This window comes from Anoplopoma fimbria, unplaced genomic scaffold (genome assembly GCF_027596085.1).
Source record: "Anoplopoma fimbria isolate UVic2021 breed Golden Eagle Sablefish unplaced genomic scaffold, Afim_UVic_2022 Un_contig_7954_pilon_pilon, whole genome shotgun sequence".
NCBI classification, from domain to species: Eukaryota; Metazoa; Chordata; class Actinopteri; order Perciformes; family Anoplopomatidae; genus Anoplopoma; species Anoplopoma fimbria.
The window spans coordinates 12,189-29,008 of record NW_026552831.1 but is presented as its reverse complement, the minus strand read 5'-3'; the positions used below and the strand labels follow the sequence as shown (position 1 = coordinate 29,008).

Here is a 16,820-nt window from a genome sequence, read left to right as displayed (position 1 = left end):
CCGCTGCTCTGCGCCGGATTGGACCGCCGGAGCTGCGGCAAGGCAGCTATATTTAAGACGGCGTTATCTCGGAAGTGCTGGGATCTGGTCTTCAAAGTAAAAGCAAGGTAGGATTTGTTTTCATTGGTTTTCGGAAGTGCAGAATCACAGTGTAGAAAATGGGATCTTGTGCTCACAGATTATAAAGATGTTTCAAACAAAGAGAAATTATTATGAGTAGGTATGGAAGGTTTGTCAATTGGTATTTATCATTGCAGATAGTTTGGGATGGTCCTTTTGATGTCTTTGGATTATCCTGAATAACAGATCATTGTTTTCTGGAGATAATAAGTTTTCACCACTATGTCGCGCATACGATGGAGCTCAGTGTCAAGTTATGAATTATAGAAGCTCTACTTTCCATTTCCTCTTGAGGGCTTTTTAAGATTTCTCATCCATTTAACAGTTGAAATTCAAAGTGAATTCTTGACCTCTGATGATGAAGACTGTAATATAATAACATCACAGCGCCAGAAGAAATACTGAATGGACCTTGTGGTGTCAAGAATGAACTTGTCGACTGTCAAATGTATTTAGTTATGCCCTCGTGGGAAAACACTACTAATTCGCATAGTATGCTTTATTTTTGAAAGACGAAACGGAAGTTACGCACGTGCGTGTCGCGCTCCGCTGTGGGTCTCTGTGGCTGCTCTTCTTCTGCAGAGGAATGTCGCTGCTGCTGCTACAGCTCAGCTGGGATGGAGGACTGACAGATGTTTCCAGAAAAGGATGTCGGGACCGCAATCTCTTCTACTATTAAATAACCGTGAGTATTTGTAGCTCATACCACCTGAGGGAAATAAACGGTGTCATGTCTCGCAGCGGTGTCGCGTCAGTGAGCGTACAGCGGGGAGAGGCTAAGCTAGCTAATGCCGTCTGGACGGCTAGGGCCAGCTAAACCAGAGCCGAGGGGTAACGTTACCTCTCCGCCAGTGTGGGTTACACACCCGGCTGCCTCACCGCTGACAGACCCTGTAGAGGATTCGGCTTTGTTATTTTATCCATGATTGCATCAAAAACTTTGATTTAAAAACCCTCTCACGAGCGCTAAACAGCCCGGGGCAGCTAACTAATGCTAACGTGAGATGGGATAGCGTTAAAGGGAAAATTCACCCCAGAAAAACAGAGTCACCCACGGCGCTGATGTCAACTAGAGACACATCCCGAGACCGGCCTGATGTGGATAATGTGACAGCGAGGACCCATCAGGACGTAACAGGGACACGGAGCAGCTGTAAGGCCGTATGTAGCGCTACTGTGTATCTTCTGGTCGACTAATCGTTTTGGATCGAATACAATGACACATACGTGTAGACACGAAGCTTACTGAGGATTCCAACTTTTTTTTTTTTTTTTTTTTTTTTTCGTATTACAATTTTATTTCTATAGCACATTTCGGATATGGGGACAATTAAGTGTGCTTTACATAAATAAAAACAAAAAAAGGGAAGATCCATAGATAAAATATGATCAAAAGACAGTACAAAGTACATTAAAAAGTAATTAAAAATGTTTAAAAAACACAGTAGGTTTATTGGAATAAAATCATTTAAAAAAAGAAACATACTAGCTCAATCATAGGCCAAAAAAAACAAATGTTTTCATCCTGGATTCTAAAATGATTGCTACATCAAGTGCACATCTAAGACATTCTGTCAGTTTGTTCCAGTTTATCCTGTTTAGTTTGGACTGTGCTAGCTGACATGAGTCCATGGATCTTAGAGCCCTACTCCGTCTATGTTCTTTAAGTATATCCGAGATGTATTCTGGTCCTAAAACCATTCAGTGATGGACAGTATGCAGCAGCACTTTGTAAATGTATTCTGTAACTAACTGGAAGCGAAGTGTAAAGATTTCATAACTGGACTAATGTGCTCTGTTCTCTTAGTCCTGGAGGAAGAGGTGGAGATGGAAAAATTGTTTCAGCCAGATGGCTCAAAGAGTGTTTGAGGTTTCTGGAAATACATTCAGAGAGATAACAGCGGGATAAACGACTGTCCAGTAATCACAGTGTCATTATTAGTTTAAAACACTTGTTGTGCAGAAAATTGTATGCTTAGCTCTGTAACTGATGTATTCTCAAACCATGAGAGGCACCAATCGGGTCTCAATGATTTGACTTTAGTCTTACGGGGTTCGACAGTAAGGGTTGCCATTATCGCTGTCATTTTGAGGAATTGGCAACCAATTCTTGGTCTTTTTGACATATAGTAAATAGGGACACCAACAAGTAAAAACCAGCACCCCAAAATTCTTTGGTTTTACATTTCTTGTTGCATTAGTGATATTTAAATATGTCCGGTCAGAACCAGACAATACCACATGTGCACTGGTGCGTTTACTCGCTTGCACTGAGGCATCTGTTTTAAAGAAAATGGTGAAGTGAAATTGAGTTTATTTTTGTGAAGTCTTGTGAGGCGATGCATCCTGGCATCTCTGTTTCAGTTTAGGCAACCAAAAGCTGATGCCTTTTTACTGGGCCTGGCAACCACTTTTAAAAATAAAGGGGTGTTGAGCCGTATCTTAGGGAAACGGTTGTTTTCTGTGTTTCTTGATATTTATCGCCTCTAACAACCAGAATACCATATGTATGAGTGCAATTCCTTTTTAACTTTGTGTTTGACAAAAACGGCAGCTAATTCCCAACCATAACTTTTGTCTTCCTCTGTTGTTGTCTCTGTTGTTGTTTTTTCACAGATGATGCTCAAAAAAAACATAATAGTTATCTCCACCTCTGACTGGCAATCAAGAACATTCAATCAGATCTAAGAGAACCGCTGCTGAATTCAGAGACGATAATTAGTCGTTCAGCTTCATATTTGCTTCGAAGCATGGATCCTTAACTTCCTCAGCCACCAGAACACTCTGTCACACCCTCCCTTCGGTTGTTCTGTGACTAGCCGTCAGGGGGAGTTCCACTGTACCGCCACGCGTTACTGTACAAGCCCCAGACGCACCGTCAAGATGTTTTCAGCGCTCAAGAAGCTGGTGGGGTCCGAGCCAGGGCAGTTCCGGGACAAGAACATTCCAGCTGGCCTGCAGTCCATGAACCAAAGTTTGCAGAGACGCTTCGCCAAAGGTGTCCAGTATAACAGTAAGTGATGCAGCGGATCAGGCGAACAGGCTTCTGTGGTCATATTTATTTTTAAAAATGTGCTTGTTAGTTTTTCTGACAAACTCTCTTTCTCTATCTAGTGAAAATAGTCATCCGGGGTGACAGAAACACCGGAAAGAGTACTTTATGGCATCGACTGCAGGGCAAGAAGTTTGTGGAGGAGTACCTGCCCACTCAGGAGATCCAAGCCACGAGCATCCATTGGAATTATAAAAGTAAGTGGTTGCTACTCATGTCGTCTCTGGGCTCTACATCTTGTTTTATTTGATCACCACTGCTTTGGTCGTGTTTCTATTTTGGGTTAATATTTGACATCTGCTGTTCTGTGCCTCGGTGATTTGTTTCAGTGGCTCCATATCAAGGTAAAATTTAGACTTGGCCTCAGCTAACCCAGTATTAGAGTAGCTGTATTTGTGTTAGTCACTCCATACCAAGCACACCTTTTTCCACCACTACTTCTTCTAGTGTTTTCAGTTGTCGGATTCCATATTAGTGTCGCTTAACAGCCTGCACATTTGAAGTATTTGAATCTGTGGCCTCGAGAGCATGAATAATGCAAACACCACCATTTCTGTTTCCCCTCAGCTACTGATGATGTGGTCAAGGTAGAGGTGTGGGACGTTGTAGACAAAGGTAAGTGTTGACACACGTGGCCGTTAAAGAACCAGACTTTCCACAGAGGCTCACCTCACTCTCAGAAGTCACGCCTTTGTTTCTTTCTACCTTGGCCAACCTGCCACAGTACTTCCTGACACCAAACAGACTCAATCTGTTTCTGCCTTGTTTGTGTTTCTGTCCTCAGTGTTGATGTTGTCTTCTTTTTTTTTTTTTTTTTGCACCTCTCCTGCACTCATCTCAGGCCAAAAATACCCTCTTCCTGAAGGTGTAGGTGAGCGCCACCGTAGTATGTAGAGATTGAACCGGCTTGTTTGCTGTGGGTTTTGCCCCGCCTCGTCCCTCTCTTATCTGAATGTCAATATTCCCAAAGGTTTGCTGCGTGGCTACTTTTCTGAGTTTGGCTGACTTTTTTTTTCTGCCGTATAGCTCTAGCCTGAGTGTATGGCGCTGTGTGAGCCATGACGTGTAGTACCCTCTTTCACACCGAGGGGCTCAACCGGGGTTGAACCAGCGTTGTTTTTGTGTTTTTAAAAAGGGTTAACTCACGTGGACCAACTTTGGCTTAGCGACACAGGTCGAGAGTTAGGTCGGAACAGGGTTGATTTCAATGTGAATGGCACACTGTCAATCTCACTAACAACTGGGGGCGGGACAAATATGTCATTAGTAAGAAACATGGGGCGCTCAGTCGTGACGAAGGTCGTCTTAGGTGACGTTCTCAAGTTGCATCGAAAAACGTGTGAACAACACCAGTTGTACCACTTTCATCTTTTCATCCAAGTTGCCTGGGGGGGGTTGTGCAACTGTCGTGGTCTGCTATTACTAAGTAACCAAAACCCACGGGCTACGATGATGATGAAGTTATGGTAAATTAGCAGTAAGCCTCACTGACTGAAACTAAACAAAGTCCTTAGAGTAGCTTTACTGCTCGAATTGTTGTCTTCAGTTTGGCTGACCTTTCAACTGGATGTTGGTGACGTCGTTGGTCGGCAAGGATGAAGTAAAATAGTCTGTGGGACCTGGACCAGATAGTAAAGCTCCGGGTAGTCCTGCACTAAATTGATGAACTTCGTCTACATAAATTAACTGTAGACTGATTTTAAGAATAACAGAAAAGATATCTCCCAGCTATAATTGGTTGTTCCTCTTCACTTGACATGCAATGCGATGTGCAGCGTTCCCAAAAGTTGAACTATTTTTATCTCGGGACACAGCCGTTGTGCCCTGAAAAATAGGCGCTTGGGAGTGTTGCCCTCGCTTGGGAGAGAGTGCCTTCCAATGCGTCTACATCTACAACTGTAAATTTGAAGTCGCAAATAACGTTACATGGCCCCTCAGACTACAAACAAACGGTTACAAAAAAAATGGCTGCAACAATGTGTTCAGCTCCATAGTGATGAAAGGCTGACGATTGTAACAACACTTACATGTGGTAAATATGTGCGGGAGTTAGCAGTACTACTATACGTGCAACAGTATTTTGGACACACTGCTTTCGCTAATCCAGTACAGCCAGCCGAGAGCGCCTCTGTTTTTAAGGCATGTTTGCACATTTTCTATTTCCGGCACATGAACGTTGTGACCCGGGTAAAATCTGAATTGTCATGGCCCAGAATTGACTGGTGTTGACCGGCTTGGTTTGAATTGACTAATGAAGGGTTGAACACAGCTCGGTTAACCCCGGTCCGACCCTGGTCATTGGTGTGAAAGAGGTATTAATGCCAGCAGTGTGTGTTTAAAGGGTAATGTACGTTCAGTTTAGGCTGCAAGATGCTTTTCCTTTGGAAAAAGCGGCTGTGCTGCTCTGCTTCTTTAACTCACCGTAGTCTAACATAAAGCAACTAGCTTATATTCTTTCTTTTCAGCTCGTCTTAACTTGTTATCTCTTGTTCTTTCAGGCAAAGGCAAGAAGCGCGGAGAGAATTTAAAAATGGAGAATGAGCCTCAAGAGGTGATTATCACATGACTGTCATGTGTTAAGGAAACAGGCTCCTTCATAGCATGTGGGTCAGTGAAGGAGTCAGCTAGAGTAAGATTATGGTAAGAAGTATTAGATCTCCTTCCTGTATCATGTGATTCATACGTTTGTTTGATGTGTGTGTTCTAGTCTGATGAGGTGGCCCTGGATGCAGAGTTCCTGGATGTGTACAAGAACTGTAATGGAGTCATCATGATGTTTGACATCACCAAGCAGTGGTGAGTAGGCTTGTACAAGAATAATTTATGGACATATAGTAATATATATATATATATGGACATAATGTTTACCATATCGACTTATCGTACGATGTATGGACATGACCTCAATCATTTTTGCTGAGCTCGATATTGCCCCTCGTATTTACACGAGTGTTTGTTTACATAAGTCACCAACATTTGAACCATCATGATGCCAGAACAAACAGCGGGGGGTTCCCCTACCATTATTAGACATGGGCATTGCGCAGACATTGCACATATTAGTTCACAGGTCCCAACAGTCCATTTTATTTATTGTTATACATTTTGGTTGTGTGGTTTTATTTCATTTATGTTTTATTTACTTCTTTTTTTTCACATTCCAATTCCAATCTCTTAATATCTTTATGAATTAAGTTCATTGCTCTTTAAAATGATGTTCTTGCAGCACCATGCTATTATATTATCACTATATCTGCTATTATATTATATTATCACTATATCAGTGGAATAAAATGGTCTTAAAATGAATTATCCCAATTGTTTCTGGGGCAATATATCTTCCAAAAGATTTGAGTTATTGTGACCGGCCTAGTGGTCGGAGCAGTCTGCGTTGTTGTCCTCACACTGTCTCGTCACTGAGCTCTAATGCTACAATATGCATGGGCAGATTAGGTTTCAGCTGAGAGCTTCCACTGGTGGATTCTGTTCAGCTTCAAAGGCAAAAACATTCAAAGCCATTTCAACACAGCTATTTTAGGCATAATGTCTGAGGGAAGAGGTAGAGATATTTTTTTATTTTTTTTTCAAATACTGTCATGGCCAGCCATGAGTGACATGATGCACCAATAGGTGTTTAAATGTTTGTTGTTATTGTGGCCATGGTTTACTGACATGCTACTGTTACTGTAGCAACAGTATCGGTATCTCTAACTCTCAGGTGTACATGACATTTTTCCTTGTTCAGCACATACAGGAAATACTTTGTATATTTTTCTTTAACCTTTACTACAAAAAAAAAAAAACCTAGAGTGAATGTACCCTCTAACAAGTATTGTGTGTATATCAAATACTAATATATCTTTGTGCTATGTAGGTCCATATTTGTCCCAAAACTATTCAAACTACATCAGTGAGTCTCACTGTACTGTTTGTTTCTATTTATAGATAAGGCCTATTGTGAATTGGAACGTAATGGTTTGACATTTTGAAAAAGTGGGTCCCCAGAAAATCAAGTTTGTAAAACACTGCACTAGAGCACTAAATGTGTATTAATTCACCACTGAAAATAGTCCCTAAACAAAAGTGCCAGTTCCTCCCGTTTTGAGTGACATTTGCTCAAAAACCACAGTGACCACAGTGAAACAAAGCTGTTTCAGGAAATGATTCAGTTCAGATTTAAGTCTTCAGTAGGAATGAATTGGAGCCACAGACCAATGGGGAAGTGACATTTTGTTAATTTCTGTCTTTTATGGGATTTGTTGTCAATAACATAGAGCCAGACCTATCCCATAAGCAGATATGTTTAGTGTGTACTCATTTTAAACCTTATTGCCTTAAGACCCATAAAGGCCACCATTTTACAACAGCAGCAAGATATGAAGTTGTACATTTTGTTATTGTGAAATATGTGAACCAAATGTGTAACAGGACAAACGTCTGGCATGTAAGCACTCAAAGAACCTGAAACTGAGCAGCTTGAACATTATTTTCAGCAGCTACATTTTGATATGTGCAGATCTAAGCAAACATGAGCGGGAAATCCTATTTTCAAATGTTGGTGCCAAATTATTAAACATCTGAATCAAGAAATAAAAAAAGAAATAAAAAAAAAAAGAATTATAAACAGGATTCTTAATTATCCCTGTTGATGGGACTGCATTGCACTGAGTTATGATTTTTTAAATTATTATTTAGAGTTCATTGAGATGGTTGTTTTCTTTGTGTCTGTTGGTCATTTCATTGTGGGATAGAATGATGTTTACTTCTAGTGTATTGTCTCTATGAAAAACCAGGAGTAATCAATGTGTTTTTATCAGGGCTGCCCTTATAGGCTTTTAATATATATTTTCTCCTGAGGAGTTTCTGAAAAACATTGGAATGTGTGTGGTTCGTTGTTCTAATAGTTACCTGCAGTAAACATATTTTTAAGATTTCTTTGCCCATCCACAGATCTATATTTTTGTCAATTGCAGGACTTTTAACTACATCCTGAGGGAGCTGCCCAAAGTACCCACCCACGTGCCGGTGTGCGTGTTGGGCAACCACAGGGACATGGGCGAGCACCGCGTCATCCTCCCCGACGATATCAGAGACCTAATCGCTGGACTGAACAGGTAGAGATCAGCACTAAATGGTAGTGATGGGCAGATGAAGCATCGGGAAGCTTGAAAGGCTTTCTGACTGTTTTGTGCTGAAAAAGATATGAGACACAGCCAGAACACTGACACCTGCTGCTTTGTGAAACAATAGCCGTCCAACACCTCTCTCTCAACCAGCTAGCATGTTGGAATTAGATATGTATCACTTAGATTTAAATGTTATTGTGCAATATTTTACAGTAAAATTATTAATATATTGTCCGAAAAGCCTTAATTTTAAAATACAGGAATTTTTGCCCACAGGGAATACAAATGTACCTTATTGGTGTAGTTAAGGGTTTTCACTGTGGGCTTGTGTGTTTGATCTTCCTGGTTTGTATTCATGCAACATTTCCTTTCAGTTGCAATGTGATGTGAGAATGATATTCTTTCAAATAGCTTATTACTTTTATGTGTTATTACTTGACATCAATTGAAATGGACCTCATACTTAATATTTTGTCTTCCTAGTGTCGCAGTTATTCCCCTGTTTCCTTTATCACTAATGTGCTAATCAGAAAGTTTAGCTGTAAAACTTGAAAAGAAAAAGCTGAATTATTATTATTATTATTATTACTATTATTATATAGAATGAAACAAAGAAAAAGTGGCTACAATTCATTTTTAACACTTTGGCAGAGCAGTACAACGGAAACTTAATGTTGTGTTCGCATTTAGCCGAGGACAGCTTCAACAGTGTTTTGAACCACTCTGGAAGACGGGGCTAAATTCTGTTTGTAAGTGGCGGGACATTTCCGACGCGTGCAAAACGTTGATCAATCATAACAGAGCGGGCTAGCTGACCAATCAGAGCAGACTTTGCTTTCTGGAGGGAGGAGCAAGCGCTACAACGGAGCGTTTCAGAGAGAGGGTGAGAAGAGGTGCTGCAGGACAGCCAGGATGAGAAAAACAAGGAGGATTATGAGAATTAATGCATGTAAACATGTTGTAAATGTAACCTGAGATAAAAATATGCACCCAGAAAATAGCATAATAGGGCCTTAAAAGTGGTTGCTCATAGTGGCAAAACCCACTTAGAACTGTTAGTCAAGCACATAACAGTTCCCCTCAGCTCTTCAAAAACATTAAAACCAATTATTTTGGTTTAACGGCCCAAAAACTCAGCTCTCATGAACTTCACTCACAGCAGAAGCAGGCAACGGTTTTCAGTTCTAAAAAAGCCACAGTACTCTACCTGCTCAGCAGCAAACAGCAGACAGACCCAGTTGGTGAACATAGTGGAGCATTTAGCAGCAAAAGAGACAGATATGTTCTCTGGAGATGGTGTAGAGCAAAACCAGAGCTAAAAGGAGAGTGAATATTGGACGTTTATCAGTTGGACACAAACATGACTCTTAATTAATATTTGAGTATAAGGAGAGGGCTTTGCTAACATGTTCACCAACCTAACAAAGTGCTAATATGTCAGATGTTTGTTTTTAAAGCTTGCTCTGCTGCCCCCAAGTGGCCAAAGAAATAATGAATGCAGCTTTAAAATGTTTACATGTTATTTTTATGATATAATGAAGAGGAACACTTGGACACATATTCTGCATATGTTGTAATGTGTCATGAAAGTAATACTTGTGTGTTACAGACCAATGGGAGCGTCTTACATCCACTATGCAGAGTCCTCAATGAAGAATGGGTTTGGTCTGAAATATCTGCACAGGTTTTTCAACATCCCCTTCCTGCAGCTACAGGTACGTTTATTCACTCTTCATTGGGCATCATTAATATTAGAATTAGTAAAAAAAAAAAAAAAAAAAAAAAAAATCCTTAGTTTTCCATCCTCGAATGGTTTGTAAGGATTATGTCAAATCTACCCTATGTATAAAATATGTAAATAGGTGTAAATAAGATGTTATTGTTTTTGACCGTGTAACATTCTTTTTAATCACGCTTTCGCACAGCGCTATTTTGAAGGCTTAATCCGAGATCCTGTCCAATCGTGTGTGTGTGTGTGTGTGTGTGTGTGTGTGTGTGTGTGTGTGTGTGTGTGTGTGTGTGTGTGTGTGTGTGTGTGTGTGTGTGTGTGTGTGTGTGTGTGTGTGTGTGTGTGTGTGTGTGTGCAGAGAGAGACCCTCCTGAGGCAGCTGGAGACAAACCAGCTGGACATGGATGCCACCCTGGAGGAGCTCTGTGTCCAGCAGGAGACTGAAGATCAGAACTATGAGATGTACTGTCTGCTTTGTTTCTCTATCTACAAGTGCTCTGTTGTACACAGGACATGAGCAAAAGCTTTTTCTTCCACTAGTTTCTCGAGCACAGCTATGACGGCGTATTAGGGCCATCATAGGGACCAAAAAAATACAAATTAGAACTTTGTGCCTTTTTTTTATGTGGTTTTTCCTTCATGCTGACACAGTGACAGTTTGGCACGGCCCCATAAAAGCATCAGTGTGTTACTATGGTAACGCAGTGTGTTCAGAGTAACGTCCTCTCAACAACTTTTTAGTTTTAGCTGTGCTGAAATAAGACACACGCAATTTTCATGAAAAGTTTTCTTTTAAGAATATTACCTGTTTTGTTTTGTTTTATTTATCTAAAATGGCCTTAACAAACTGTTGTACAAGGCACATATCCACTAATTCTAACTATGTGTTGTCCGAAGACGCAAAACTCTTTGTTACATTGTAAGAAATGTACAATTCCACAAAATTATTTTAACGGTAACAAGCAGTAATCTGTTTGTCAATCCAAATTCTTTGTATCCCAGCATACAACTAACTTCCTAGCTTCAAATATCATTGCAGGTAAATCCTACTTTATTAACCAGCCCCGTTGTGCTTCCTGCAGTTTCCTGGAGAACTTGGAGACTCGCAGTAAGGGCTTCGGCTCTCCTGGTCCCGCTAACGGTCAGAGTCCTGACTCGGGCTCCCAGTCCCCCATCGTCCCTCCCAGCGGGGCGTCCACGGGCAGCTCCAGTCCCAGCACCCCTCAGCCCCCCGCACCCTCCCAGGTTCTCCCGCAGTCTCCCACTGTGTCTGCCTCCTCCCCTCCACCACCACCTCCGACGACGGCCGTCAGCGCAGCCAGTTCCCCCGCCATTGAGTCGAAGCCGCCTGCCCAGTCGCCCGAGCACCTTCAGTCCTCGGCCGCACCGGGAGGGTCGGCAACCCAGAAACGCGGCTTCATGTCCCGCTGGTTTGGATCATCTCCAGCCTCGGAGGCTCCTGCTTCGGCGCCAGGTGAGTCTCTTCTACAGATCATTGGAGCTGTGAAAGACTCCACACCAGTCCACACACCGTCGCCCTCTGTAGCAACGGGCACACACCATTGTTGATACTCTCATCCTCTAGTCTGACACTTACCAGGTTTAAAGTGATCACATGACTGGCTGGGGTTAGAATGACATCATCTTATGAAATTATCTTATTTGACATTTATTGGGCTCCATGTTTTCCTCAGACGACCCGCCCGCATCAGTGTGTCCCACTAAGGTTCAGAGTCTGGATGACTTTGTGCCAGATGAGAGGCTGGATAGAAGCTTCCTGGAGGACAGCCTGCCCTCCAAGACCAAGGTGCCTCCGCCTGCTCTGGCTGTGGACAGCGACAGGTGAGATGTCCACCGAGGCTTTTGTGTTATTTTTAGTTTAGCTTGTTAATTCTTTGGGGAGTTTTTTTAGTATTTGTCGATGATCTACCTTTGACGTTTATTTTTACATAAACTTTGAGATAAGCCCACAGCATAGGTATTTATGTTTGTTCTCTTCATCAGCATTTAAAAAGTTATGTATGTACGTTTAATGTCACTGAGGTTGTGTAACTGTGTTAAGATTTTCCTTAAAGTTTTAGTTAAGGTTTCCTGAAAAGAAAATTGGTTGCGCAACACACCCTATAAGTCATCTACTTAAAGCTTAGTTAATACTCAACGTAGTGAAGCCAGCGCAATCACGGGACTGTCACAAATAGTTCCCTGATAAAAGTATTATTTACATATCAAGGGATTATACAAAACAGCCCAATTCGTTTTTATCTTCCATTAGAAATAGGAGGTCTTAAAAATCCACATTTAAGTTTATATTTCGCAGCCAAATCTAATTGTTTATGGGATGTTCAACCTTCGTTTCTTTATAATGCATTTATTTCTTGACTTTGTTATTTGCAATGCTTGTATAAAGGAAATGCAGTAGTCCGTAAATATGAGATATGAATTTAAAGATAATTAACATCCCTCCTTTTCATTGTGGAGGTTGAGACATGGCAGTTTATGTCTATGGGCATATCTACAAAACCCCTGAGCAACCAAAGTAAGGAAAAATACTTTAGGGTACTGACTCTATCTGACCTACAACATGGCCGAGGTTATGGCAATGAACGCATCCGGAATAGTTTTCCGAGACCGGGAGAACCCATTGAATACGCTTAACGACGATGCAATGGATTTTACACTGTGAATGAACAGAGGCTGCATTCGCCACGGGCGTGCCTCAACACTCTGCCGTTTAGCAGGAGAGGACCCACAAATGTGACTTTGTGTTAAATCTACTCTCTCACACACACAGAGGGGTGAGGAGAATAGGCATCCCTTTGCAATTAATGATTTCACTACAGTTCTGATCTTACCAGTCAGTAATAGGAAAGGTATTTCAGGTCCACTGGTCAGCTGAGCATTCTCACATATGATAATAGTGTGATATATATATTTTTGTACATGTAAAAGGTTCGTAGAGTGTAAAACCTGAAGCCTAAAAGGAGTTACCTTCACCCTCAGAAGCTCCTGAGCTGCCTGAAACGGCTCCATTGAATTCTCTCCTTCACTTCTGTAACTTTATGAGGTCACAATGTAACGGAAGTCACGTAAAACGCTCCGGCTAGTTTGGCCCTCACTCAAATATAAAATAAAAAGATAGAGCTGAAGTTAACATCTACCATGGTGTAGTGGATAAGACAGCAGTCTGTCATCCAGGAGACCCGGGTTTGAACCCTGACGTGAGCTATTGTTCATTTGTCATTCTCTGGAGGGAGTTTTTTGAAATGTGAAACGTTGACCAATCACAACAGAGCGGGTTAGCTGACCAATCAGGACAGACTTTGCTTTTTGGAGGGAGGAGCTACAACGGAGCATTTCAGAGAGAGGGTGAGAAGAGGTGCTGCAGGACAGCCAGGATGAGGAAAAACAAGGAGGATTATGGGCATTAACGCATGTAAACATGTTGTAACTGTAACTTGAGAGACAAATATGCACCTGGAAAAATAGCATAATAGGGCCTGTTTTAAAACGGCCATATAGATTTGTTAATAGAAAAAAGTAAATGTAATTTGTTGTATTTTACCACTGTTAAATCTCTAAACTTTTTCCTGTCCTGTGTCTGTCCCAGTGACGGCGAAGACAGAGGAAACCCCATGGTGTCTGGTTTCCAGGATGAGCTGGATCTCGACGACACAGAGCCCAGCCTTCCCCAACCTAAGACCCTGCCCCCCAGCAAAGACTTCACTCTGACCAGTGACGAGGACGAGGGGGTTCCAGAGGCCCCCGCCATCACACAGAACCAAGACCTGGACAGTGAACCTGAGCTGAAAGCGTAAGTCCTTTCTCCCAATGATATGAATATATGTTGTGGTTATTGAGGGTTGATGTATTTTTAGCATGTAGCTTCAGAGGAGATGCTGTGTGGACTGGCAGTATATATTGAATGGAATACAAATGTTTGCTGCCCTGTTTCAGGCCCGTGATCCACATCACAAAACCAAAGGCAGCTTCTAAAGCCCCGGAGCTCAGAGGCCAGAGCGCAGCGCCCATCTCCCTCACTTTAACCCCAGCAGCAGAGCAGCTGCCCCGACACCAGGGCAAGAAGAAGGGAAGTCCGACCAGAACTGAGGACTCTGATACAGACCCCGAGACCCCTGTGGCTCATCAGATGCTCTCGTATGTCATGGATGACCCGGACTTTGAGTCGGAAGCGCCGGACACACCGAAAATAACAAAGGTAAAGTAGAGCAGATTGAGGTTAACTCTGTTCACAGCTCTTTGTACTGTAGAAAACCTGAGCTTTTAACGTAAGGGTTGGATTTTAATCGGGTATCTTTTTATCATTCAGTGAATTGCACAGAATGATACAAATCAGACAGAATTTTACTTTCTGGCTACCACTACTAAAGAGATTATTATTCTGTCAAATCGGAGGCCTTATTTTTTCCGCCAATTTCTTTTGACGAATCAAAACATTTCCCTCGTTCATTTTTCGGCTGCTTCCTTCTTCCCAGGACATATTTCCAGTCAGAGACGAGCTTCTGTCCGACCTCTCTGACGACGACATGCAGTTAGCCAAGGTGCCAGAACCCCTGAAGCCCACCCTGATCTCCTTCAAACACAAGGACGACACCGACCTGTTTGGACTCGGCATCCAAGAAGAGGCTCCCGCAGCCAAGGAGAGCAGCGAGGAGCAGGAAGGCAAGTCATGAGATATCTGTCCGTTAGGGGTGTGATGGTACACGATATTCACGGTTCTGTAAATATCTCAGTTTCTGGGCCACTGTTCGGTACGTTTTATGGTACAATTGAGAAAATGCAGGAAAAATATATCTAATTTTTAAAATGCTTAACATCAATCATCAGGCCATATTCTTTGTCTGTACAGATCACATGGCAATAAACCGTTTCTGATTCTGAATCTGATTCTGGTTTAACAGTTGCTTATAGGCCATCATTCTTATTAAAACAGTTAAGGCAGTCAAATACTGGCATATTGTCAATAATAAAATACATAAATTAGTAATATAAGAGAGAATTGAAACGTCAGGTAAAGGTAAAGTATTTCCGATTCTGTAAAATATTTAAAATGGGAAGAATCAATCAGCCATTAAGCTAATTTCGCACCACAATATAACTACTGTATATGTCTGCTCCTCTTTCAGACAAAGAAAGCAAACACTCCTCCAAAGACAAGAAGAAAAAGAAGAAGAAGAGCAAAGAGGTAAAGTTATCTCTGTCCATGTTACACACTTTAAGCAGTAATGTGTCCAAACAAAATCCTATAGACAATAAATTGTGTCTTTTGGTCTTCAGGAAGACGAGAAGAACAAGAAGAAACACAAACACAAGAAAAAGGAGAAGGACGAAGTCGCAGCGGGAGACGAGAAAGACAAAAAGAAGAAGAAGTCCCGGACCAAGAAAACAGAAGTGGACGAGCTGGAGGACTTTCTGGGCGGAGGAGCGGCGTCGATCAAAAGAGATGACGGTGATTATGAAGAACTATAAAAAAAAAACAACAACAAAAAAAGCCTCCTGGTTCCTTGACTTGTAAGAGCATAAAGCATCTCCAAGCCATACGCAATACGCAAGGCTACCAACAACACCCAGGTAAAATCACTAAGACTCTGGTACCTGTATGTTCCTTCTGATCGATTTCCCCACCTGCACTACTGCTGTCACTTCCATTCCAGCCGACAGGAAACGGCGAGAGACCCGCGTGTGTGCTGTAGTGAGTCGTGACATTACATATTTTGATGATTGGTGTGTTGTCACAGATCGGCTCTTTGTACTTTGACACAGTTGAATATGTTGGCTGAACATTTTTTTCTCTGATTTGATACATTTGATCCACTCCAAATCTGCTACTGTAAATAGGGTCCCCGTTTTGTTCTGAATTAGTTTGTGTGGTGTAATAATGGAGAGCATGCTTAAAGTGACGAGTGACTCTTTAGAGACTCCATCGTGTTCTGTCTTTCTCTTTCTTTCCTACTTGTCGGATTAAGCGCTCAATGGCAGATTTTGTCTAATGTCTCTAAATATAAACACTGAGAAAGAATTCAGATTGAGTTGATTTCAGAATTTTGCCCATCAAATGAGTTTCCCTTCTTCACTCTTGGCGTACCTCCACACTAAACCGGCTACATTTGAAAACATTTTTGCTTTGTTTTGGCCTCCATCCACACTAACAGGCGTGACTAATGCATGACACAAAAATGCGAACGATTTCATAGTGAGCAGAAAGACCAACTCCCAGGATCCTCTAAACCCAGAGCAGCATCTGTCTGTCTGTCTGTCTGTCTGAGGCCACCTGTAGTATAGCCTCAGATACTGTAAGCGAGTTTATTGAGTTTATTTTTAGTTGTGCTCTTGAGTGAATTTGAGTTCCCACTGGAAAACTGTTACGCAGTGTATATGTCTAGGGCTTTTATTGTGAAAGGTGTTTGTCCCAGCAGATGTAGACTGTGTGCAGCACAGTTCTGTTGTTTGCTGGTGAAAAGAGGAAAAAAGAAGATGCGCTATTGGGAGCCAGATTTAGCATTGGACAGGACAGTTGCACTCCTCATCACTTGTAGTGTGTCGAAGTGGAAGACGTATTACTTTTTCAGGACACTGTGGGGAATCTGGGACGCCTCACTGTCCCGAACTCACTGTTTGAAAACCCGTTTGATGTTGGGACATTGAGTAAGTCTGTTTACTGTAGTCCGCCAAGTCATAGCAAGAATGTATGACTCTGAAAAAGTGCAATTGTATGTTGTTGTTTTTTTTCACAGCATTTAAAAAAAAATAATAATAATAAATGAGCCGGCTTAGT

General features: G+C 41.8%; 1 protein-coding gene across 1 annotated transcript; it reads left to right on the top strand.

The window, feature by feature from the left end:
- The first annotated feature begins 694 nt into the window (after positions 1-694).
- LOC129116211 (rab-like protein 6) lies at positions 695-15,710 on the top strand. Its single transcript, XM_054627213.1, has 16 exons — positions 695-805; positions 2,737-3,133; positions 3,235-3,369; positions 3,740-3,787; positions 5,671-5,723; positions 5,880-5,968; positions 8,146-8,286; positions 9,908-10,013; positions 10,386-10,489; positions 11,110-11,501; positions 11,722-11,869; positions 13,635-13,838; positions 13,982-14,243; positions 14,521-14,707; positions 15,172-15,230; positions 15,323-15,710. The coding sequence occupies exons 2-16, from the start codon at positions 3,004-3,006 to the stop codon at positions 15,512-15,514; spliced, it is 2,250 nt and encodes a 749-aa protein (XP_054483188.1). The 5' UTR covers positions 695-805; positions 2,737-3,003; the 3' UTR covers positions 15,515-15,710.
- The last annotated feature ends 1,110 nt before the right edge of the window (positions 15,711-16,820 follow it).

Bases quoted from the DNA above. Each gene is read 5' to 3' on its own strand.
- LOC129116211 (XM_054627213.1), top strand. From the start codon at position 3,004: ATGTTTTCAGCGCTCAAGAAGCTGGTGGGGTCCGAGCCAGGGCAGTTC. The intron at 10,490-11,109 runs GTACTGTCTGCT...TGCTTCCTGCAG, and splicing joins GAAGATCAGAACTATGAGAT to TTTCCTGGAGAACTTGGAGA. The intron at 11,870-13,634 runs GTGAGATGTCCA...TGTCTGTCCCAG, and splicing joins CTGGCTGTGGACAGCGACAG to TGACGGCGAAGACAGAGGAA.